A 24,088-nucleotide genomic window follows, 5' to 3' on the forward strand; every position below is an offset into this window, starting at 1 on the left:
TTTTCCTAATTTGCCGTTGAACATCCAAATTAAATTTAGTAAAATTAATTTTAGTTTTATCGCATATGTGTTTCAGATGACGGTTTTTATAATAACTAATTATCGTTTTATCGTAATGAAAAAAAAGGAATGAACTAACAAACTAACTTTTCTTTTACACATTTATAAACGACAATTAATAACAAAAATAATAATAACAACGATTTTAAATTTGCTATTTTTTGTGATAAAAACTTAAAACTTAAAATGACCATAAAAATTGGGACAAAAAATGACGATTAAGAACGAAAAAACTTAAAACGGTCATAACTTTACGCTCGGGAAACTTTTTTCGATGAATTTTTTTTTTCAATTCGCTTATCTCGACGAGATGAATGCAACGGGAAAAAACATAAAAATTTTTACTTGGTCCAGTCGTGTGAAACACACGACCTAGCCTAGGCCACGCCATATGGTTTACACGACCTAACCTAGGCCATGTCGTGTAAATCACATGACTCGGCCTATGCCATTTCGTATAAATCACATGACGCGGCCTAGGCCAGGTAGTGTAAACCACACGACTGCTCTAGGTAAAAAGAAATATTTTGTCCATTGCATTCGTCTCGTCGAGATAAGTGATTTGAAAAAAAAAATCACCAAAAACGGACACCAAAGCGCAAAGTTATGGCCGCTTTAAGTTTTTTTATTTTTAATCGTCAAATTTTTATCCCAAATAAAATCGTTATTATTTATCGTTCGTGCTATCAATCATCGCCAAGTTAGAGCTTTGGAGGAAAGTACATATTTTTAGGATCACTGAATGTCTTAAATTAGTTATTTTTATAACACGGGTCGTAATATAGCAATTCCTATTGAAAAATGACGTATTTAAAAATCGTCCTACGAATTAAATTAATTATATTAAAAATCGTCGCCGAATCTCATTTCCGATAAAGCGATAATTTAATTTTAACAAAATAAGGTAAAAAGAGTCAGGGGCAAACTTGGAAAGAAAAATAAAATAAAGTGCGTAACAAGTAAAACAAGGAGTGTGATATAGCAAATTTCGATTTCAGTTCACTTAATACGACTATATGAGTAGTTGCCATTTTAGTGTTGACACGTCAACTACTACGAAGAAATATTACCTACCTCGTCAAAATTCGATTTCAATTCACTTCAAATCATAGTGTTATCGATTACTTTTGGCATAAAAATCAAATAAAACAGTTGATTTTGAACCACACAAAATACATAACCCATCTATACAGATGTACATGGGAGACGAGCTACAAAAATTTACTAAAAATAAAAATAGATATCTATTGATTGAATGGAGAGAGTATTCTAATACTTATGATGCGAATACCTTATTATATGACCAAAGCCTAAAGGCAACATAAGCAACCAATAAATAATGTAACTGTAGGTGATTTACTGAAGGGAGGGGCTCATTTATGGACTGATTTTACTCTTTTATGGAAAAATGACCATTTTACCTCTTATTTATTTCATTGACATCATTTTCTTTTCACTCCAATTCAATTTGTTTCAATTTTCTCACTCTAACCCCAATCACCAACACCCGTCAGTCACCATCCACCACCCTCAAAGTCGCCTCCTGCGATGCCGATCGGTCTTGACGACCTCCTCGGAACGACCATCAAACGAACTCACAAATCTGTAGCAATGGTGAAGATATTTGGTCACCTCGTCAGACGATTGACCCGTCTAAGAAAGTTGAAATGTCATTTACTTACAATAGTGTTCTTAGTGCTTACCCAAGTGTAAAGAAGGGCTAGGAATTAGGAATGTTGAGTGCTTAAATAAGGCTCTCTTGGCTAAACATGGATGGAGGCTTATATCGGGGGAGAAGTTGTACTTCGGTATGGTGTTCCGTAAAAAATTGTTTGGGCAATCTGAAATTAGGGAAGGGATGTATCCAAAAACTACCAATGGGGTATCATGGAGGGAGCGCAGTGTCATATATGGATTGGAACTTATTATGGAAAATATTGGGTGAAAACCAGGAATTGAATCGAATCTTAACATATAGAATGCGAACTGGGTGAATGGAATGCGCCCAGAACCAAGGGATTGCCTTTTAGAACCTCAGTTTATTCATTTGGGGGACTTACGGGTTAAGGATCTCTATACTTCAAATTGGAAATGGAACGTTCCCCTGGTAAATTTTCTGTTTAAAGAATGCTCTGCAAAACGGATTTTGGCATCACCCATTTGTCAATCTAAGATTAAGGATGAAGTGTTCTGGCTGCTTACAGATGATGGGACCTACACTATAAAAAGTGGGTATGGTAACATTTATGAGAGATATTTGGAAAGTAAAGGATCCTTGAAGGATAGAAAGAGGATAAATGAGAATGGTAAGGACTTCTGTAGGTCGAGGCTCTGGAGGCTGCCAGGTCCTTCTATGTGGAAAATCCTTTTATGGAAGATTATTACAAACACGCTGCCTGTAGATAAGGAGTTTGAAAAACGGAAAATTGGAGATAACTTTATGTGTAGAATGTGTGCAGATGGCGGATCACGACTGGAGACCCTGGAGCATCTTTTCAGGGACTACAGTGTCTCAGCTAGGATATGGGAAGGATCAGACTTGGGCATTCGAGGTGAAAGTGCAACAGGAATTAACATTGGTGATTGGATAACTAACTGGATACGCTTCCTGTCGAATCTAGAGGAAGGAGAGAAGAGGGTCCTCAAATTCATGGCTACTCTATGGGGAATCTGGCTGTTAAGGAATAATGTTATCTTTAGGGGAGTGACGGTGGATCCTATGACACTTTTCAGGTCCCTTTCTATGAGTGTTGAGGTTAGTTTGAAAGGCTTACATTTGGAAGAGGAAAGCCGGATAAAGAGACAAAGTAGCCAGGAGTTGGGGTTTAATGCCCTGGAGAAGGACTTGATGGCTCTACGCGAAGGACAACCTACTTTTGTTATTGGGAATCCGGCCCAATGTAGGGGTACAAGATTAAAATTGGACGCGAGCTGGGAAAGAAACTTTGATGCAGCTTGTGGATGGGTGGCTTAAAATAACTTGGGGATGGTGATTGATAGAGGTAGAAGTAAACTGGCCGCGGAATCGGCCTTGCAGGCGGATGCGTTGGGAGTACGGGAGGTTTTAAAATGGGCCAGAAATAGGAGCGAACTACACCTGGAGGTTGCGACGGATTGCCTAAAACTGATCAATCAGATAGCTGGATTAGAGAAGGAAAGCCATATCATCAAGGGAATCCTCGATAATTTAAAAAGTATTTGGGTTCATTTTCATTGTGTAAGCTTTAGTTTTATTCCTAGACATCTTAATCAAATAGCACATGGCCTGGCCCGTCAGGCCATGAGAATGTAAAACCCTTATTTATGATTGACAAAAAAAAAATTGAGTTTGATTGCTGACGATGCAAGGCAGTAGAAGATGCCATTGAAAGGGGTAGATAAGCATGATTAAAGTGCATCCTTGGGTAATAAAGTAGGTTGATATTTTATGCTGGCTTTCTTTTGTTGACTCCGTATTCATCTAGTACTTGCTAGGACCTTAATGTACTGGCTTTCTTCTGTTTAATTGTTGAATCATTGTGTCAGCACCACCCTACAACCATTCCCATCCTACAACCATTCCCATTACCGTGGACCACCCTACAACCTCCCTGCCACAACCGCCACAACCAACTCACGCCACCATGGGTCAGCACCACGACTTGTGAACTGCCAGACGACACCATCAAGAGAATCGTCTGATGCCACCACCATCAATAGGCGCGCCCGTATTCACGCCGGCGAATACCTACCACCAGAGCCGCAATACAACAACCACCTTGGTGGTCGCATGCCCTCCACAGGCGACCATCTTGCCTACAGCCGCAGCACATTCATACAACGCAAGACTCGGTTTCAATTGACAATTATTTCTACAAACCCTAATTACACAAAAAACACAAAAGATGAGGGTTAGAAATAGAAAGAGAAAGTTAGAGAAAATCAGAAAAAACACAAAAAAGTGAGGAAAATAGAATACCTAGGGATCTAAAAGCTGTAATAATGACGGCCGCCGCCAGAAACACCCGATCTTCTTCGTCTTCTACGGAAATTACACAGAAAAATCTTCAAAAAAATGGCAATAAATTTGATTTCTTGTCTCGTTCTAACCTGGAAGAATTTCCAGCTCTAACCAGGAGTAAGCAGGGTCCATCCACTACTGATAATCGAAAGGAAAAAAGGTATTCATGAAGTGGTGGGTGTTCCGGCGCTAAATTTGGAAACTTTAGTCGAGGATGAGCCCCTCCCTGATGACAATATTCCAGCTGTGCCTGTTACTGAAGAAGCTGTTGTGGAGGCTCCAGCTGCGGCTCTTCTGCATGCAATTCACTGCTGATGAGGTTAAGGTGGAGATGGATTATTGGAAGAACTCCGTCTATTGTTTTATTTTAGGAGTGAATTCTCCATGGGAAATAGTTGAAGGTTTTATTAGACGACTTTGGGTTAACCATCAGGTAGATAAACTCTCATTTCTTCCTAATGGTGTATTCTTAGTTCGTTTTAAAAGCAGAGCTGCTAGAGATGTTGTGTTAAAACAGGGGCACTTCCTTTTTGATAACAAGCCTCTTATAGTTAAGCCCTGGTCTCCTGAAGTTGAGTTAATTAAGCATGATGTCAAATCTGTTCCTGTGTGGCTAAGATTACACAAACTACCATTGAAATTCTGGGGTAAAGGGATTGGTAAGATTTCAGGGTTGATTGGTGAGTTTATTAAGTGTGATGTAGCCACAGAGGACAAAATTCGACTAGGGTTTGCAAGAGTTATGATTGAAATACAGATAGGTTCTCCCCTCCCTGATAAGGTCAAGTTCCTTGATGAACAAGGTAACCTGATTATTATAGATGTGGAATTTGAATGGAAGTCGTTGGTGTGTGTTGTCTGTAAAGGCTTAGGCCATGGTACTGCAGATTATAGGAAGGCTAAGAAGCAAGCACCAGTGGCTCCTGCTAAGGGTAAGACAGGGGCTAAAATTTGGAGGCCTAAACAAGCTGCTAAAACTGTAGTTCCGGGGGAAGCTAGTAGTTCTACTATCTCTGTTGAGCCTGTTACTTCTAAGCAGCCAGTTGAGATTCAGTTGGAAACACATGTTGTCTGGAGCAAGGCTGGCACATATAGTTCTGGTCCTGCTCCAATCAGGCCTATTATTTGATTGAGCAGACAAGAATTGACTGATGGAGGCGATACAATTCATAGGTTTGGCCAACATACCTTTTGGAGTCTCTGAATGGTTCTACGACACCCAAGGTAGGAATTGGGGTAAGTGGTAGTGTTCCTCACCAGGTGGTGGGGAATGTATAACTTTGGGTTTTGGAACGTTAGGGGCCTTAATAATCCTACAAAACAAAGACATGTTAAATGGTTTATGCATATGAATAATGTGGGTTTGTTTGGGCTCCTTGAGACAAAGATCAAAGCTTTGTCTCTAAATTGTTTAAATGGTATTCTAGTTGATGGGTGGAGCATTACTACTAATAATAGATGGCATAAGGGTGGTAGGATATGGATTGTTTGGAACCCTGCTGTCATTTAGGTAGATTTCCTTGACTATTCAACTCAATGTATCAACATGAGAGTTACTGAAATTAGCACTAGTAAGGGGTTTTTTTTATCTATGGTGTATGCTTTTAATGACTTGACTGAGAGAAGACCTCTTTGGGAGCAACTAGTTAAGTTTGTTGGTAATATCAATGGGCCTTGGGTAGTTTGTGGTGATTTTAATTGCGTTTTATCTCATTCTGAACGGCTTGGTGGTGAAAGTTTGGATGCTGAGATTGATGATTTCCAGCAATGTTTGGATAGATGTGCTCTAGTGGATGGGCCTGCTATTGGTTCATACTTCACCTGGAATAATAAGCAGGACCTTGCTATTAGAGTTTATAGTAGATTGGATAGGGTGCTTATTAATGCTGATTGGAGTGTGGAGATGAATGATATGTATGCTAATTTTCTTCCTGAGGGTACATTTGATCATACTCCTTGTCTAATCCAGAGTGCCAGTCAACAAAGGACTCATAGGAAACCTTTTAAGTACTACACTATGTGGGACAAGTCACCTTATTTCATTCCTAATCTTATGAGTTGGTGGCAGTGCTCTGCTGAAGGGACAAAGATGTTCAAACTGGTTTACAAATTAAAGCAACTGAAGTCCCATTTGAGAAGATTCAACAAGGATCATTTTGATGATTTTGAGAATTGCACTATTAGAGCTCTGAAGAATCTTGAATATATTCAAAGTAAGATAGCTAATGATCCTAGAGATGTTTACTGGTTAGTTAAAGAAAAGCAAGCACATGAGGAGGTTAAAGATCTACAACAAGCATGTGCCCTTTTTCTTAGTCAAAAAGCTAGAATTGCATGGACTAAGGATGGAGATTGTAACACCAACTACTTCCATGGAATCATTAAAACCAGGTTTATGAGGAATCAGATCATTACTATTAAGGATATGCATGGCAGGGTTCATTCTAATCCCAAAGGGGTGCAGGATTCCTTCCTAGAATACACCTCTTAGGTACTGAGGTGAGCACTGATTCTGTAAACCGTCAGATTATCAAAAGAGGGAAGGTCTGCAATGAGCAACACTGGGAACAGCTGCTATCTCCTGTTACTCCTCAGGAGATTAAGGCTACTATATTCTCTATACCTGACCATAAAGCCCCAGGCCCTGATGGGTATTCTAGCTCCTTTTTCAAAGACTCTTGGTCAGCTATAGGGGGTGAGGTTAGTGCAGCCATAGTAGATGTATTTGCCACTAGGAAGCTCCTCAAACAAATTAATGCCACAACTTTAACCTTGATTCCCAAATGCCTAACTCTGTTACTCAATTCAGGCCCATAACCTGTTGCAATGTGTTGTACAAGTGCATTTCTAAACTTATGTGCAATAGACTGGCTAAGGTACTTCCTGAATTGATTAGTATGACTCAGGCAGGGTGATACCTGTCGATGTGAGTATCAAAAATAATATTTATAAAACCAAACTACTACTAGCAAGCGGTAGTAAGGGTCGATCCGCAGGGAGGTAGGGAGATAATAGTTGTTTTATATTTCAGTCTATCGGGTAACAGTGAGGGGGTTTTGATGAGAATTATAACTAAATCTAATGACATAAACTAAATAAACAAATAAAAGTAAATAAGGACGGTAAACAATGATAAAAGAAATGCTAAGACGGTCGGTTCACTATAGCTGCGATGGCACATAATCCTAGGTAAGTCCGAAATACAATCGCGAAGGATGGGGAAAACAAGTCCTCTCGGTCCATGTTAAATAGTAGCTACCTCTCGGCCTATGCTACTAATCCCTAAGTCTCATTAATACTAACTCTCGTTCTTGATTAATGATTCCTAATGCAAACTAAATCACATTATCTCTCGATCTTAGCAATTTAATCGTTTTAACTCGTTAATTATTGTCCATTCTTATCTCTCGATCTACGGGATGGTCAAGTTTAAGCATCTATCAAGTCTCCTCTCGGTCTCATTGAAAGATAAAGCACTTAACGAAACAAACAAAGCAAAACCAGACGCGAAGTCAGTCGATCGACCAGCTACCCCAGTCGATCGACTAACCGGCTCAGTCGATCGACTAGTTAAGCCAGTCGATCGACCAAGCCCTAATGCGGGGTCACCTATTCTAATGCCATCTACGCCATAGATCCCCTACATCCTAGCAAGGGGTGTTTAGCTACTCATACTTATGCAAATAACAAGAACTAATTTGATAATAGGCATAAAGAATTGCATAATTGAAATAAATGATGAATAAATTTGCATAAAACTATAACTAGGGTTTGGGATTCTATCTTGCAAGAATTAATACTACTGAAACGAAATAACAATACTGAAATTAAAGGATTAGAATTACCACAGCTAAGGAACAAGCAATGAATCCGGAAATAAGGTGCGAACTTTATTGAGAATTCTAAACTACGAAAATAGCTACTGTATGTTAGGAACTAGATGATAATCCCTCTGATAAACTGAAGTTACGTTATATAAGAAAATAACGTAACTCCTTCCTAAAACCTAATTACAATATGGGCTTGAACTATTCTCGACTTTTAATTTGCGTATCAGCTCGCGTGGTGGTCGATCGACCAATGAGGCCAGTCGATCGACCAAAGATGCTGTACAGAATTGCATTCTGACGATTCCTGCAGCGCGCACCGATCTTAAAAAAGTTGCCATTTCTTCGTTACTTGGTCAAATCAGGCGTTCTACACGGCGTTGGATAGCTAAGAGGATAAGCTTTCACCTCCAATTGGAATCACTCGATTATCTGCTCTATAACTCGAGATATAGCCATATGAATGAGGCTGCAATATCGTGAAATGCTTCTTTGCTTGTTAAACTCGTACGCACCCTTGCTTTTGCATCTTTAGGCCTTGAAACGCGCACCAAGCTCATTCCTCGAGTCAATACTCCATGTCAAATGCAATGCTAAGTACTTAGGGACGGATTTGGCTTATTTTCCGCTGAAATCTTCATATTCCTACAAAATCACAAGAAAAGGAAGAAATACACGAAACAAGGGAAATAGTAGCATAAACTAATCAATTGAGCTCTGAAATGCGTGTAAAATAGGGTGTAAAACATCATATATTAGACACGCATCAAACTTCCCCAAACCAAACCCTTGCTTGTCCCCAAGCAAGAAGTAGACTCGATCCTAAAACCTAATGGAACGAGTTCAATCTCAGAGCGAAATGCAATAAGTAAAGCCTAAACCAATTTAATGCACAACTAACAATCAATTATCATATGAATCATGCAAACGAGTTATGAAGTCGTTAAAAAAACTGCTGAACCGTCAACTATAGAGACTTATCACATTGGACTCTCACGGGCCGCTCAAATCACTCAAATAAGCACAGGTGAATATATGTAAAGATAGAAAGAAGTAATTTTGTGAAGACTCTCACCTAACTACGACCTATAAGAACATGCCTGCAATCTAATATGAAAATGATCTCTACAACCGTACATATGCATTCCAACCAAACAAATGACCATGACACATGCCGAGGTAAATATGGATTTGTGAGGCTATGGGTAAGAAGAGGCAAAACATTTATGGGAATGTGGAGGTATAGGTGATCAAGCTAGTACCTAAACAAAACCATATGACAACATCCAACTTCTTGCTCAAGATTAAACAATAAATCCGGTGCAAATGATTAGCACTAATCTCACAATCTCCGATATAAGTCAACTCCCCAAAGAATATAAATGATGACATGGGAGTGAAACTCACCAAATCATAATAATTGAAACATGTGATTTTTTCGATTTTTCTTTTTCTTTTTCGTATTCCGTTTTTTTCTTCTTCTTTTCTTTTCTATTTTTTTTCTTTCTTTTCAACTTTCTCAAATCCTTTTCCTCCTTCATTCTTTCATCCAACATCATCTCAATAAGAGCATAATAACCAAACCGCAACAAACATATTCCCAAAGACTAATACTACTAGCTTGACAAAGGCAGGCTAAATATAGGATGTAGTTAAGGGACAAAGGGCTAAATTTGGCTATGAGGGGCTCATGGGTAAAACGAATAAAGGGAAACCTCTACCACATGTGTCTACGAACCACAAACCAAATGCATACAGGTATTAAGCAGATCAAGTTCATATTTATGCAAATTGATTTGACATGTCTCATAAGGAGTACTACTCACATCCTAGATAAAATGGTCATAGATGTCACCAGTTATAGGCTCTATATCTCAGAAATATGATGTAGTTTGCCAATTTTCAAAGTCAAGTCTCAAGTTCAGCAAATAATTAACGAAAACTCGTAGATATGCATATACGATTCTACTAATAATCATGTCAATTTAACAAGGCTTAGGCAAAAAAACAGATGCAAATGCAATATCATCCTTGAAATACTACCGTTCCGACTCAACCTATATGCTTAAATAAACGTGCATTTTATTTGAATTGTTTGAAATTTTTCAAATTTTTTGATATTTTCTGTATATATGAGAGAAATGAAATAAACAATGCAAAACAAAATTAAACGTGAAACAGAAATGCAAATAAAACTTATGCAAATGCGACGCAAAACCCTTCCCCAAACCAAATCACACAATGTCCCCATTGTGCAAAATCATGTAATGAAATAAAAGAGAAACGGGAATTTGCGAGAAAATAAGTAAATATGACATGTAGTGGAACTTGGGAACTCACAAGACTTTAAGCGCAGCAAAAGGAAACCTCCCCAAACCAGCGCGAGCTAGGAGGTTTCAGTAGCCAGCAGTCTTACCATAAGTGCCTTAAAAGACAAACAAAAGATACCACGCGTAAAACGAGAAAACAAAATTGGGACGGTAAAATTATGTGCAAAAATGATGAACGGAAGAAATCAGAAATTAAGCGGAGAATAAAGTGAAAGGAATACTCCCATGACTCCGCAAATCGATCAAACACAGCAGGGGAATGATCGAAAACAGGTACAGCAACGGCCAACGGTCGATTGACTACATCACCCAGTCGATCGACTAGGATGTCAGGAACAGAAGCTCCTGGAACTGTTCGGCCAGTCGATCGACCAGACAGACCAGTCGATCGACTGGAAAAGCTGCTGTAACTTCTGATTTCTTCGAATTAGCTCAATAACTTGAGCTAATATGGTCTATATACCTGCAAAAGCACATGATAACGCGCCCAAAATTTGCGCAAAACCCAAATGTAAAGTCTAAAGTGTAAATCCTAAGCAAACTTAATTAAAGAGCGAAGACTTGCGCACACGAAAAAGGATAAACAGTCTAAAAGCAATAAATTGTCTTAAAAAGGTTTAAGAAACGAATAGATCAGCGGAAACTGCGAAAAATCTCCGACCAAGGCTTCTGTCTACATGAAGTAGCTTCCGCAGTGCTCATCTCAGAAGCTGAACTCCACTCTACTCCGACTGGGATGCTCAATGGATCATCTCTAGCATCTTCCCAAGCATGGCCATCATCTTCTAGCTCCTCACACTCAAGATCCGACTCCGAAATTTTGACTGGCTTCTTCTTCTTGGGCTCCTCATCTGGCTCCTCATCAGTTGCATAGCTCAGACATCCCAAACCGCCTCTCTGAACAATTGGCTCCTTCACAGTTGAAGCAGCGAGCGGTTCTTCTTTCCCCAAACCAGTTCCTGCAAGAGTCAAAATAGAAGAATCTTCCTCCAATTCGCTCCCAATCTGGGGCGGAGGTGTCATAACAGGAATAGGTACAGGCAAGGGAGTAGGAGTGTCAGTAATGACAACATAAGACTTACGAGTAGAAATTGCATTACAAGTCACAGGACACATAGCATCTTTCTTCTTATAAGTCTGGGCAAAACTAATGGACTGCTTCCCCACCTTAAAGGTCGGTGTCCCGAGCCAACATCAATAATCGCACCAAAGTGTGTGCAGAAAGGGTCTACCCAAAATGATAGGAATATGAGCATCCTCGGGTATATCCAGTACAACGAAGTCAACAGGGAAGAAAAACTTTCCTATTTGCACAGGAATGTCTTCCAAGACTCCTATAGGCTGGACCGCAGAACGATCCGCCATCCTGACTTTGTCATGCTAGTAACTGCAAACCTAGTCAATTTCAATTTTCTAGCTAGACTCAAAGGCATAACGCTAATGCTGGCTCCTAGGTCACATAATGCCTTCTCAATTGAGAAGGTAACAATATTGCAAGGAACGGAAAAGCTACCCGGGTCAGCTAACTTGTGTGGAGCAGTGTGAGTCAAATAAGAGCTAGATTCTTCAGTTAAATTAACAGGCTCGACCCTATCAAGTTTCCCCTTCTTATTTAAAAGCTGTTTCATGAATTTCATGTAAGCGGGAACTTGATTTACCAACTCAAGAAAAGGTACTTGCACATTAAGACCATGAATGACATTTTTAAATTTTTCAAAGTATACCTCATCTTTCGTTGGTACCAGCCTCTCTGGATATGGGGCTTGCAAAAGTAACTTAGCCCTCTCCTCTAGGTCTCTCATACCGGCATCGGTGGACTTAGGCTGAAAATCCACCACTTTATCCTTGTTACAGCTCGAACCTTCTTCAGTCCACCTCAGGAATGAACCATTGACCGATGTAGGGTCATACTTTGGAATCGGAACGGACCCATCAACATCTGGATCTTGCCTCGATAATTTCGGAGTCGTCATACCCCGAAATAAGTAGTCCCTCAAATTATCTGGCATTGGAGGGCAAAATGGTTCGTCATCAGGTGCTTCCTCAGTCAATCGACCAGTGGGGTCGGTCGATCAAATGGCTTCTTCAGGACCAGAAGCTGCAGTGTTGCGCGGACTGGTCGATCGACTGGGTGATGTGGTCGATCGACCGTGATTACTGCTGATCCTCTTTTTCTCGCCCTTTTTCTTCTTCCCTTTTTCAGCAGGTTTCTCGGGTCCATCGAGAGCAGACCCGCTCCTCAGCGTCATTGCATGTACGATCTCAATACGCTGATTCAGAGAGTTGAATTGACTCGGTATCTCAGCTGCATTCTTGTCTAATGTAGCAATTTGAGATATCAGCTTCGTGATTAAGGCCCGATTCGCCGCATTGCTTTTCCGTACCTCCACCATAAGCACGCACTAGACTCGTCAACTCTGCAACTTCGTTTTTCAACTTTTGCTGTGACGGAGTGGATGGTGGTGGGGCCTCATAAGGAGGCACATATGGTTGATGCGGTGAAGTAGGAGCGCAATTGTACGAATTGTCGAGCTGAAGTTGATGAAAAGCAAACATCTTCTCCTTAGGGTGCCTACATGCCTCAGATGTGTGTCCCGCTCCGCTACATCTCCCACAAAACAGCACCTGCTGCTCCTGAGAATGGAACATGAGTGGACTTTCCTGAAGTACTGCAAATAAACAACACTAAAGAAGAAGATAAGAACTGCCTCAAGGTACTCAGTCTTCCCTTGAGGCGAAAAACAGACTAAATTGAAAAACAACTAAAACTAGCGCTGCCTCCCCGGCAACGGCGCCAAAATTTGATACCTATCGATGTGAGTATCAAAAATAATATTTATAAAACCAAACTACTACTAGCAAGCGGTAGTAAGGGTCGATCCGCAGGGAGGTAGGGAGATAATAGTTGCTTTATATTTCAGTCTATCGGGTAACAGTGAGGAGGTTTTGATGAGAATTATAACTAAATCTAATGACATAAACTAAATAAACAAATAAAAGTAAATAAGGACGGTAAACAATGACAAAAGAAATGCTAAGACGGTCGGTTCACTATAGCTGCGATGGCACATAATCCTAGGTAAGTCCGAAATACAGTCGCGAAGGATGGGGAAAACAAGTCCTCTCGGTCCATGTTAAATAGTAGCTACCTCTCGGCCTATGCTACGAATCCCTAAGTCTCATTAATACTAACTCTCGTTCTTGATTAATGATTCCTAATGCAAACTAAATCACATTATCTCTCGATCTTAGCAATTTAATCGTTTTAACTCGTTAATTATTGTCCATTCCTATCTCTCGATCTACGGGATGGTCAAGTTTAAGCATCTATCAAGTCTCCTCTCGGTCTCATTGAAAGATAAAGCACTTAACGAAACAAACAAAGCAAAACCAGACGCGAAGTCAGTCGATCGACCGGCTACCCTAGTCGATCGACTAACCGGCTCAGTCGATCGACTAGTTAAGCCAGTCGATCGACCAAGCCCTAATGCGGGGTCAACTATTCTAATGCCATCTACGCCATAGATCCCCTACATCCTAGCAAGGGGTGTTTAGCTACTCATACTTATGCAAATAACAAGAACTAATTTGATAATAGGCATAAAGAATTGCATAATTGAAATAAATGATGAATAAATTTGCATAAAACTATAACTAGGGTTTGGGATTCTATCTAGCATGAATTAATACTACTGAAACGAAATAACAATACTGAAATTAAAGGATTAGAATTACCACAGCTAAGGAACAAGCGATGAATCCGGAAATAAGGTGCGAACTTTATTGAGGATTCTAAACTACGAAAATAGCTACTGTATGTTAGGAACTAGATGATAATCCCTCTGATAAACTGAAGTTACGTTATATAAGAAAATAACGTAAATCCTTCCTAAAACCTAATTACAATATGGGCTTGAACTATTCTCGACTTTTAATTTGCGTATCAGCTCGCGTGGTGGTCGATCGACGAATGAGGCCAGTCGATCGACCAAAGATGCTGTACAGAATTGCATTCTGACGATTCCTGCAGCGCGCACCGATCTTAAAACAGCTACCATTTCTTCGTTACTTTGTCAAATCAGGCGTTCTACACGGAGTTAGAAAGCTAAGAGGATAAACGTTCACCTCCAATTGGAATCACTCGATTATCTGCTCTAGAACTCGAGATATAGCCATCTGAATGAGGCTGCAATATCGTGAAATGCTTCTTTGCTTGTTAAACTCGTACGCACCCTTGCTTTTGCTATCTTTAGGCCTTGAAACGCGCACCAAGCTCATTCCTTGAGTCAATACTCCATGTCAAATGCAATGCTAAGTACTTAGGGATGGATTTGTCTTATTTTCCGCTGAAATCTTCATATTCCTACAAAATCACAAGAAAAGGAAGAAATACACGAAACAAGGGAAATAGTAGCATAAACTAATCAATTGAGCTCTGAAATGCGTGTAAAATAGGGTGTAAAACATCATATATTAGACACGCATCAGAGGGTTTATCAAAGGCAGGAGCATTATTGAAAACATCAGGATTTGTCAGGATTTGGTTAAACTTTAAAATAGACAAGCCTGCTCTTCAAGATGTATGTTTAAGATGGATCTAATGAAGGCTTATGACTCAGTCAGCTAGAGGTTTATGGGAGATATTCTTACTGCCTTCAATTTCCCTGATCGGTTCAAGCATCTGGTGATGGAGTGTGTATCTAGTACTGCAATCAGTCTAGCTATAAATGGAGAAACATTTGGCTTTTTTTCATGGCATGAGGGGTTTAAGAAGGGGAGACCCCATTTCCCCTCTCTTATTTACCCTCAGCATGGAATATTGAAGTAGAATATTGGCTTGTGCTACTGAAAAGTTGCAGTTCAGTTATCACCCTCTTTTTTTTTTAGGTGAAATGTTAGTGATATTTCATTCCAACAATAGCACCCAGTACAAAGTTTTTTTTCCCCTACTTACAAAATTCTATATACAAATAAGATAAAGCTATATAAAAGACGTGTATATATAGAAAAACTTCATATTAGACCATGATCCCTACACCAGGTCCTGTCAAAAATTGTCATAGATCCTTTAAACTCGCCTGCAACTCTTCATCTGCAATCAACTTGTACCAGTCTCACAAGATGAACAAGATTCATAACATATCCATCAACTCTGCCAGTATTCCTACTTTGCCAAACTCCATAATGAACACCAACAATTGCAGCCAGTATAATTTGTCTTACCAACATAGAGAGCCTTCTAATCTTCAGAATTTAATCAGTAGCTAAAAGAATACCCACAGGAAGTTGTAGCCAGGATGATAACAGCTGAAAGCATCGTTTAATGAAAATGCAGGTTCTAAATAGATGCATATGGGTCTCTGCTTCCATACCACAAAGGTAACATTCAGTTGACACATCCAAACCCATTTTCTTTGCAAACAAATGAAGCTCACTCACTTGATGTTTGCGAATGACTTGTTGATGTTTTGTAAAGGTAATGCTCAATCTATGGTGCTGCTGTTAAGGGCCTTCTCTGCCTTTTCTAATGCTTCTGGACTGAAGATGAATCCTCAGAAATCAAGTGCTTATTTTAATGGGGTGCAGAGTGGTCTGAAGCATGAAATTTTGTCTATCTCAGGGTTCTTATAGGGTACCTTACCTTTTAAGTACCTTGGTGTTCCTATTACAGCAGGCAGATTAAAAATCAAAGATTGTGCAAGCTTGATTGATAAAATAGTGAATAGAGTAAGGAGTCTTGGTGCTAAGAAACTCTCCTTTGCAGGTAGACTCACCCTGGTAAGTTCTGTGTTATCTACAATGCATACTTATTGGGCGTTCATGTTTGTTCTACCTCAAGGAGTTATTAAAAGAGTGGATGCTATTTGTAGAAATTATTTATGGGAAGGTGGTGTTGAGTAAAATAAGGCACTTTTGCTTGCATGGCAGAAGGTCTGCTCTCCCAAGAAGGAAGGAGGGTTGGGCCTGAAATGGGGTTTAACTTGGAATATTGCTACTGTTGGCAAGCTTGCCTAGTGGGTTGCAACCAAACCTAATAAGCTGTGGGTTCAGTGGGTTCATCACGTGTATATGAAGGATAATCTTTGGTTTAAATACATTCCTTCCACTACTGTCAGCTGGCACTGGAAGAAAGTATGTCAGGTGAGGGACATTATCTAGCAAGGCTATCTGACTGATAGGAATGATGGAATCTATACTCTTAAGGGTTGCTACAATTGGTTAAGAGAAAGGAATGAGGAAGTCATCTGGTATAAGCCTGTCTGGTGTGCTCTAGCTGCTCCTAAACACTCTTTCATTGCTTGGTTATTTTCACATCAGGAACTGAGGATGAAGGACGAACTATATGATTATAATGTTATAGCTGACAACCTGTGCTGCTTATGTGCTTTGGCTATTGAGAGTCATACCCATGTGCTCCAGGATTGTGTCTACACTATGCAGGTGATGCAGTTGGTTACTAATTCGTTAGGAGCTTATTTCAGCTCTGTAAATGTGTTTCAGCAGGTTAAGAGGAGGAGATGGAGTAGATTGAGGAAGAATGTGACCACTACTGCTATACTTGCAGTCTGGTACTCTGTGTGGCTGCAAAGGAATGAAGCTTGGATTCATCATAGACTGATTAGTTCATCCATGGTGGCTAGGTAGATTACTACTTCAATTCGCAATAGAATTCAAATATGTTGTAACAAGTCTATTCTCCCTAAGGATAGACTTTGGTTAGCTAAGGTGCATTTGATGTAAACTGTAGCACAAGTTTGTTCCAAAATTGTATGTGTATATGCTGATTATCAATGAAAAAGCTGACATTTTAGCCAAAAAAAAAAAAAAAACCTAATTTCATTAATGTAAATAGTTTAATCTACCTGTAACATCGTTAATAAAATGAATAAAAAATAAATACAAATTACTACTTGATCGACATGAGAATTAGCGTCCATAGTTGATTAATTTGACGGATTACCGTTATTGCCGTGTTTAACATGTAAATACAAATTATTACTTGATCGACATGAGAATCATTTCATTCATGTATTACCGTTATTGCCCACATGTAAGGTAACCAATTTGAGTTTGAGTTTGGTAGATTACCACCCAAAGTGTGCTACAACTATTATCACCATAAGTGACTGGCTTGCTAATCGCGGTGTCAATTCTTACACTGATAACGCCAGTTTGGACTACCCTCCCTAGGCCCTTCGTACTATCCTTCGGAGTAGCTACTCCTCGAACTTTAGCCACCTAGTTTCTTTTCAGGGCTTTGCGCCTCTCTTGTACCAAGAATAAAACCACGAGGTAACCCATCATAAATGTGACAGTTTTTAAGAGGAATGAGATATGTGGTGGAAAATGGAGGAAATGGAAATTATGAGAGAAAATGTGGGGTCACAAGTTTTAGGAATCACAAATTATGGACTAATAAGGAAAGTGGAAGATCTTAGTGAATTTGTCGTTTTAGGAAATGTGGAAGATGTTAGATAATAGAAGGGAGTAGAAGTTAGAACATACGCACACTGCATATGTCACAGTGCAAGTAGATTTTCAGTTATTTGCTTATTCCGATTCATTTGGTTCTTTATGTGACCGAAATTGGGCCAAGTAGCTAGCTAACCCTCTTCCTCTCACGTTAGGCTCAAGTTAAGTCCAATTCAAGCTCCATCCACTCAAAGATGGCGTTTGCTTCAATTGTCCTATATTTATTCCTTGACTCGTTCCATATCCGCATACTTCTATTAGACCATCTTCAACCATGACCACTTCTCTTCCTCATCCCACTCTCTCTTATCACTTCTTACTCATCCACCTCATTAATCCTCAACTTTTCAATTTTACACCTACAACAACAATTTACACTTATTCCTCATCACTCTCTTTCATCATTTATCTCTCTTACTTTAACATACCCCACACATTTTTTACATTAAAAATCTATTTTCGGAATTTGTTCGGTTTTTCAACTCGATAATTTATCGACTTCGGTTTATTTTAGAAAACAAGGTAAGATGTTTTTTTTCCTTTAAAAAAAAATATTTTCCAAGACAATTTCTAAAACATAAAAGACGTAACATTTAAAACATTATTTTACAAGGTTACATTAATACAATATTTAAAAAAACACACCAAATATTACATAGATAAATTGAATACAATAAAATATAAAATGATAAAGAAAATACAATAAATTAAAAGACCGTTGAAAAAGAAAATAATACAACATTAGTTGAGGTCACCAAATTTTTGCCAAATATTTTCAATTAGATCTGCTCTTAGGACTTGATGTGCCCTTGCATTTCTTATACGATTTCTGTTTTGAATGTATGCAGTTATAGGAGCTGTATATCCAACTTCATACTCGGGATCTTCAACATTAAGATGACCTTCCTCATTCCCGCTATTGTCGAACTCAGAAAGGTCGGAGTAGTTAGCATACGTATCTATCTTCCACTACCATGTTATGTATTATGACGCAACATTTTAAAATTTTGCGCATCAGTTGCTCGCTCCAAGTAAGTGCTAGTTTATGAATGACTGCAAATCTAGCTTGTAGTACGCCGAACGCCCGCTCAACATCTTTACGAGCCGCTTCTTGACGCTCTGCAAATAATCTATCCTTGGGTGTTTGTGGGAGTGGAATTGATTGTATGAAGGTTGTCCACTGTGGATAGATCCCATCGGTTAGATAATACCTCGTGTTATAATGTTTTCCATTAACCATATAGTTAACACGAGGTGCTCGCCCATTCATCATATCATCAAAAATAGGAGAGTGATGGAGTACAGTCAAGTCATTACAAGACCCTAGAATCTCAAAAAAAGAATGTCATATCCAAAGGTCTTGTGAGGCAACGGCTTCAAGAATGACAATAGCTCTACCACTTCGGCCTTGATACATCCCCCTCTAACCAACCGGGCAATTCTTCCATTGCCAATGCATGAAATCAATACTTCCCATCATTCCAGGGAACCCTCGGTGAGCACCGATTTCTAGGAGCCTTTGGAGGTCATTTGCATTAGGTGATCGTAAGTATTCTGCTCCAAAATGCATCGATAACAGCTTCAGTAAACTTTTCGAATGCAACACATGTTGTTCATTCACCAAGACGGCAGTACTCATCTGTTCTATCTGCTCCTTCTCCATATGCTAACATGCGTAAGGCTGCAGTGCACTTCTGCAAAGATGATATTAGCACTCTACCACTTCCGTCAGGAGCTGGATCAAAAAATGTATCATAGGCTTCCGCTGCTTGCACTAGGCGAAGGAATACGTGTCGATGCATTCGAAATCTACGCCGGAACAAGTTTGGAAGATAGGTAGGATTAGGAGAGAAGTAGTCATTGTAGAGGTTCTCATGACTAGTTTCACGATTCCTCTCAATATACCTTCTTCAATAAGGACGTCTTCGACGATTACGATTGATTAGTCGAGGTACTTGAGATATAAAAGGAACAATAGCTTCTTCTATTATTTCATTTTCATTATTGTCATCACTAGAGGATGAAGATGATGAGAATTCAAAAAAAAAATCTATTTTAGGTGAAAAAGAAAGAAAATGAGTGTGATGAATAATACAACTAAGAGAATAAGTATATATCTATATATAGACAAGAGATTTCATTTAACTAATTGATCTTATCAAATCTTATCTGTAATCTGGATAGAATAAACCATGATCAAACAACTAGAATCTCATTTATCCAAATTTATCCAATCTTATTTGTAATCTATATAGATGGTCGGGACTAAATATTTTCGGTAACTTGTCGTTAGGAGCACCTAGACCAAAACACAATTTATAGCTTCATAAACAACTCTACAATTAGTAAAGAGGCAAGTAAAGGTCGGATCCCAAGGGATGGGAATTGAGATGGGATTTCTATTGAGACTAGTGGTGTCTTAGGGGTGTCACAATTTGGGTTGATGTAGAAGGTCACTAAACTAAATAGCAATGAAAGTAAATAAGCAAGATGAATTGAAAGGGTTGTAAACAATTGATAAAAAGCACTAGGGTGTCATGGGGTCATAGGGGATTCATGGGAATTGATCATACAAACATGTTCTTAAATTATAAGCAAGCAATTATTGTTGTGATGGATTGAGTTGGGTTATATCTTACAATCCTAGGAAAGTTTGGGTCCCGGAGCCGAATCGATTAGATTGTACAACACCTACAAGTCGACTTAGTCTTCCCTACTCAACAACATGCATGGTCTAATGAGACTCGAGTTGGTTTATATCTTACAAGTCTCATTGAAAAGGTAGGTGATGGGTAAAAAATGCAAGGATTCATAGGCTCGCATTTCATCAAACATAACATGTGCATGAGTTGAGATCAAAACAAGCAAGCAAATAAACCATGAAAGCATATTAATTTAAGCATGAATCATTCCCCATGTTGGTTTCCCCTAATCACCCATTAACCCTAGCTATGGAACTACTCACTCATTATCATGTTGAACATGCTAGCAAGGTTGTCAATCATACCAACAAAGTGAAACATGATGAACAAATGAAAGTAATTAGCAATAATTAAAAAGGGATTAAGAGAATTATACCTACTAATGATTCCAATAATAAAGCAAAGAATAAAAGAAGTACTTGATGCTTGATTGAGAGGTTGTCAATCTCCCAATAATAACCCAAATAATCTTCAATTACCCAAAATAAAGGATGAACAAAAGAGAGATTAAGGAAATAAAACTTGTATTAAAACTTGATTAATTGTTGATTACAAAACTAAAGAGAGATTTGATTGATATTAACTACTCTAAGAATTGATAAGAAGAACATGCTCTTCCAATTAGACTAATGGGGTATTTATAATGGAAATTAGGTGGATGCATTAGGGTCAACTAAGGGCTTAAATGACGATTAAGTCCCTACTTAAGGAAACGCCGGTATTTTCTGAAGGATGGGCATCTTTCTTGAAGCTTGAAGAAACGAATTTGCGCTGTCTTGGAATCCGTGCGTCTTAGGCTCGGGACGGCCGGATTCGTGAGTCTCTGCCCGGGCGTCTTTGGGAGAAGACGGGCGTCTTCGGGTCTTCTTTGCTCGGGCGTCTTTGATGGAAGACGCACGGATTGTGGTCCTGGGGACGGGCGTCTTCAGGACAATCCGCACGGATTGCTGCTCAGACTTGTTTCTTCTTCTTTTCTTCCCTTTTCTTCAAAAAATCCTTGGGGATGCAAGAATCTTTCCTCATCATTGCCCAACTACTATAATATGTACAAAGGCCTTCTAATCTTGTCTCTCCTTGATGCTTGGTCATTGGATTCAATCAATTTAATCTCATTTTGCCATGAAAATGCAAGGTTTGCACTCCTTTCCTACCAAGGACACAAAACCTCAAAGAATATGCAAAACAAAGAACTAAAGATAATAAATGACCCAAATATACACTAAAAAGCATGGGAACAAGGCTAATTCGGGGACTAAATATGCTCTAATTATGGTCACATCAAATATCTCCAAACCGAACCTTTGCTCGTCCCGAGTAAAGAGGTGACAAAGACTAGGACCATTATTTAAACTAACCTAATAACATAGCCGACATGAGACAATTAGCGGGTCTCACTCCTCCCCTTCAACTCACAACAAGACAACCATGAGGTCGGATGCCTTCTTGCAAGGCAAGGTGGGTCTTGCCAAAATGGCGACACATCCAAACATTAAGCACACAAAATCAAATAATGGATGCATCTACAAAAGGAATAGCCACTTCCTCATCAAGTGGCGGAGGCAACTAAAAGAGAACAAATTTAAGAGCATATATTCAGTCACAAATACTAGTTCAACAAATCACTAAGGCTAAGAGGATGGCACTAAATCACCTCCAAATGGTGTTAAATTAGACTACTTTCGTCCTCAATTTCCAAATACTTTCGTCAAGAGCGATCGGATGGTGTGGAATGATGATCCCCATGATACTAGTAGCATATGACATGACAAGTCTCGAGTTCTCTACAAAAGTAAACGTCATGGATCGTCCCAAGCTCGACAAAGTGGCTTGACAAAAAGGCTTTTTGGGAATGAAATGCTCAAATCGTTGTAAACAAGGGTGGATATGACTAGTATTCAAAAATTGACCTCATTCAACTTTCACATTTCAAAAATTAGAGATGGGGTTTGTCCCTTCCGTGCTAATGTCCTTTGCTTTCGCCAATCGCTTATTAGGCAACCGGTTAACCTCTAGACAATAGCTTTTCGGGGTGATAGTCACTCTGTCTCTGGGCGGTTGAATTCACAACCGTGTGGGGGCCCAATTCAATGGATCCCTCTCCAAAGCACATCGAAGTGGTACGCCTCCATCAAAACAACTAAAATTCTCAATATTTCAACATTTCATAACATTTGAGGTTTCTTTGGCAATAAAACGTTTCCACATACAAAATCTTTGAAATGAGCACTTCAAACTTATTGATAGAAAGTACTTTTGGGTTGCCATACCACAAGGTCAATCAAGGTCACCTAGACAAGTTAACCAAGTCCACATCGCATCACGGGGTTGGATAGGTGACTCACATGCAAACCCTTAACTAGGCTTTGGGTCATGGTCGAAAGACACTAGTATGACACAATCTAGGGTGTTTTACCACTACTACAAAAAGTAATATAGACATCACTTAATAGACATCAAATATTTTAAAAAAACTGATGTATAATGATAGACATCAGATATTTTTAAAAAACCGATGCCTATACATATAAGTATACATCTGTGTTTTAAAAAAACCGATGTCTATTAAACGCACATTTAAAGCACATCAGACATCTAAAGACTGATGTCTATTAATTCCCAAAAATAGATTTCAAAGCACCAGCACCACTGCACATTCACGTTGCTCACCTTATCTTAATTAAGTCCTCCCTCTTATCCTATACCCCGCTTCTCTCTCCTTCATATTTCCCCCAAATTTCAAACCAACCCTAATTCCTTATTTTTCCCAAACACTGATGTTTTCACATACACAGGCCTCATATTCCTCAATTATCCAAAATCAAAGAATGAAGCAACCACAATGTCACCCTCCCGTTGTTCGTCCATGTACGCCGTTGAGAGTCTCGCTTTAGCCACTGTCGTGCCGCCATAGGTGACCACCAATAATGTAATGGGTACAACTCTCTACTCTCATACTTCCTTAATTTTAGTTTTAAGTTGTATTGAGGGAAATCCATTAGTTAGGGTTTTAATATTTATGTTTGTGGAAACATTTTTTGATATCTCTCAGTAATTGTTTAGTATTTGTTGTTGAATTTCGATTGCAAGGTATCGTATTAGTTTTACCCAAATTATAAACCCTAATTTCTGAGTTTAATTGATTTTATCATGCTATTAGTCGCCGGTTGGTTCTATTTTCATTCATTTCCTGCTGAATTGTTATCATTTTTTCAATTTCTTTTTTCAATTTCTTTGTTGATCTTGGTTACTGATTAGATTTACTATTCCATTAATTTTATCTTGTGCTTTATTATTTGATTATGATTTGATGAAATAATTGAATTTTGGGGGAAGTAAACCCTAACTTTAATGGATTTGGGTGTGAATTTGAGGTTAGTTTTTGAGTGATGAACTTAGGAAATGGATTTATTTGTGTTTAAGATGGTTTTTCATGTTAGTTTAGACATTCAAGGAAATACTTGTTACCTTGCTGCTTCAGATTTGTAATAATAAGTCGATTTGAGCTTAATTTCCGATTAGTTTGGGAGTCTGAGCTTGGCTTAAAACGTGTAGAGTACACAGTTGAAGCTTGGCTGGAAGGTTTATACTTACCAACTCACAAAGGAACACAAGTGAAATCATTTGTACACAAGACTTGCTTCTGTCTGGTAAAAAGAAGTATACTTGTGATATACTGGACTCAGCAAACCCCACATG

At 38.9% G+C, this 24,088-nt stretch overlaps 3 protein-coding genes across 3 annotated transcripts; 2 read left to right on the top strand and 1 right to left on the bottom strand.

The window, feature by feature from the left end:
* The first annotated feature begins 2,059 nt into the window (after positions 1 to 2,059).
* Positions 2,060 to 3,034, top strand: LOC141631546 (uncharacterized). The gene has a single exon (XM_074444204.1). It carries the CDS (start codon positions 2,060 to 2,062, stop codon positions 3,032 to 3,034), a length of 975 nt encoding a protein of 324 aa, XP_074300305.1.
* Positions 3,035 to 5,651: 2,617 nt separating this feature from the next.
* On the top strand, positions 5,652 to 6,877 carry LOC141631547 (uncharacterized). The gene is made up of 2 exons (XM_074444205.1): positions 5,652 to 6,497; positions 6,587 to 6,877. Exons 1-2 carry the CDS (start codon positions 5,652 to 5,654, stop codon positions 6,875 to 6,877), a joined length of 1,137 nt encoding a protein of 378 aa, XP_074300306.1.
* Positions 6,878 to 18,431: 11,554 nt separating this feature from the next.
* On the bottom strand, positions 18,432 to 19,353 carry LOC141631548 (uncharacterized). Its single transcript, XM_074444207.1, has 3 exons — positions 19,119 to 19,353; positions 18,766 to 19,013; positions 18,432 to 18,659 (listed from the first exon to the last, which is right to left on the bottom strand). The coding sequence occupies exons 1-3, from the start codon at positions 19,351 to 19,353 to the stop codon at positions 18,432 to 18,434; spliced, it is 711 nt and encodes a 236-aa protein (XP_074300308.1).
* Positions 19,354 to 24,088: the final 4,735 nt, after the last annotated feature.

This window comes from Silene latifolia, chromosome Y (assembly GCF_048544455.1).
Source record: "Silene latifolia isolate original U9 population chromosome Y, ASM4854445v1, whole genome shotgun sequence".
NCBI lineage: Eukaryota > Viridiplantae > Streptophyta > Magnoliopsida > Caryophyllales > Caryophyllaceae > Silene > Silene latifolia.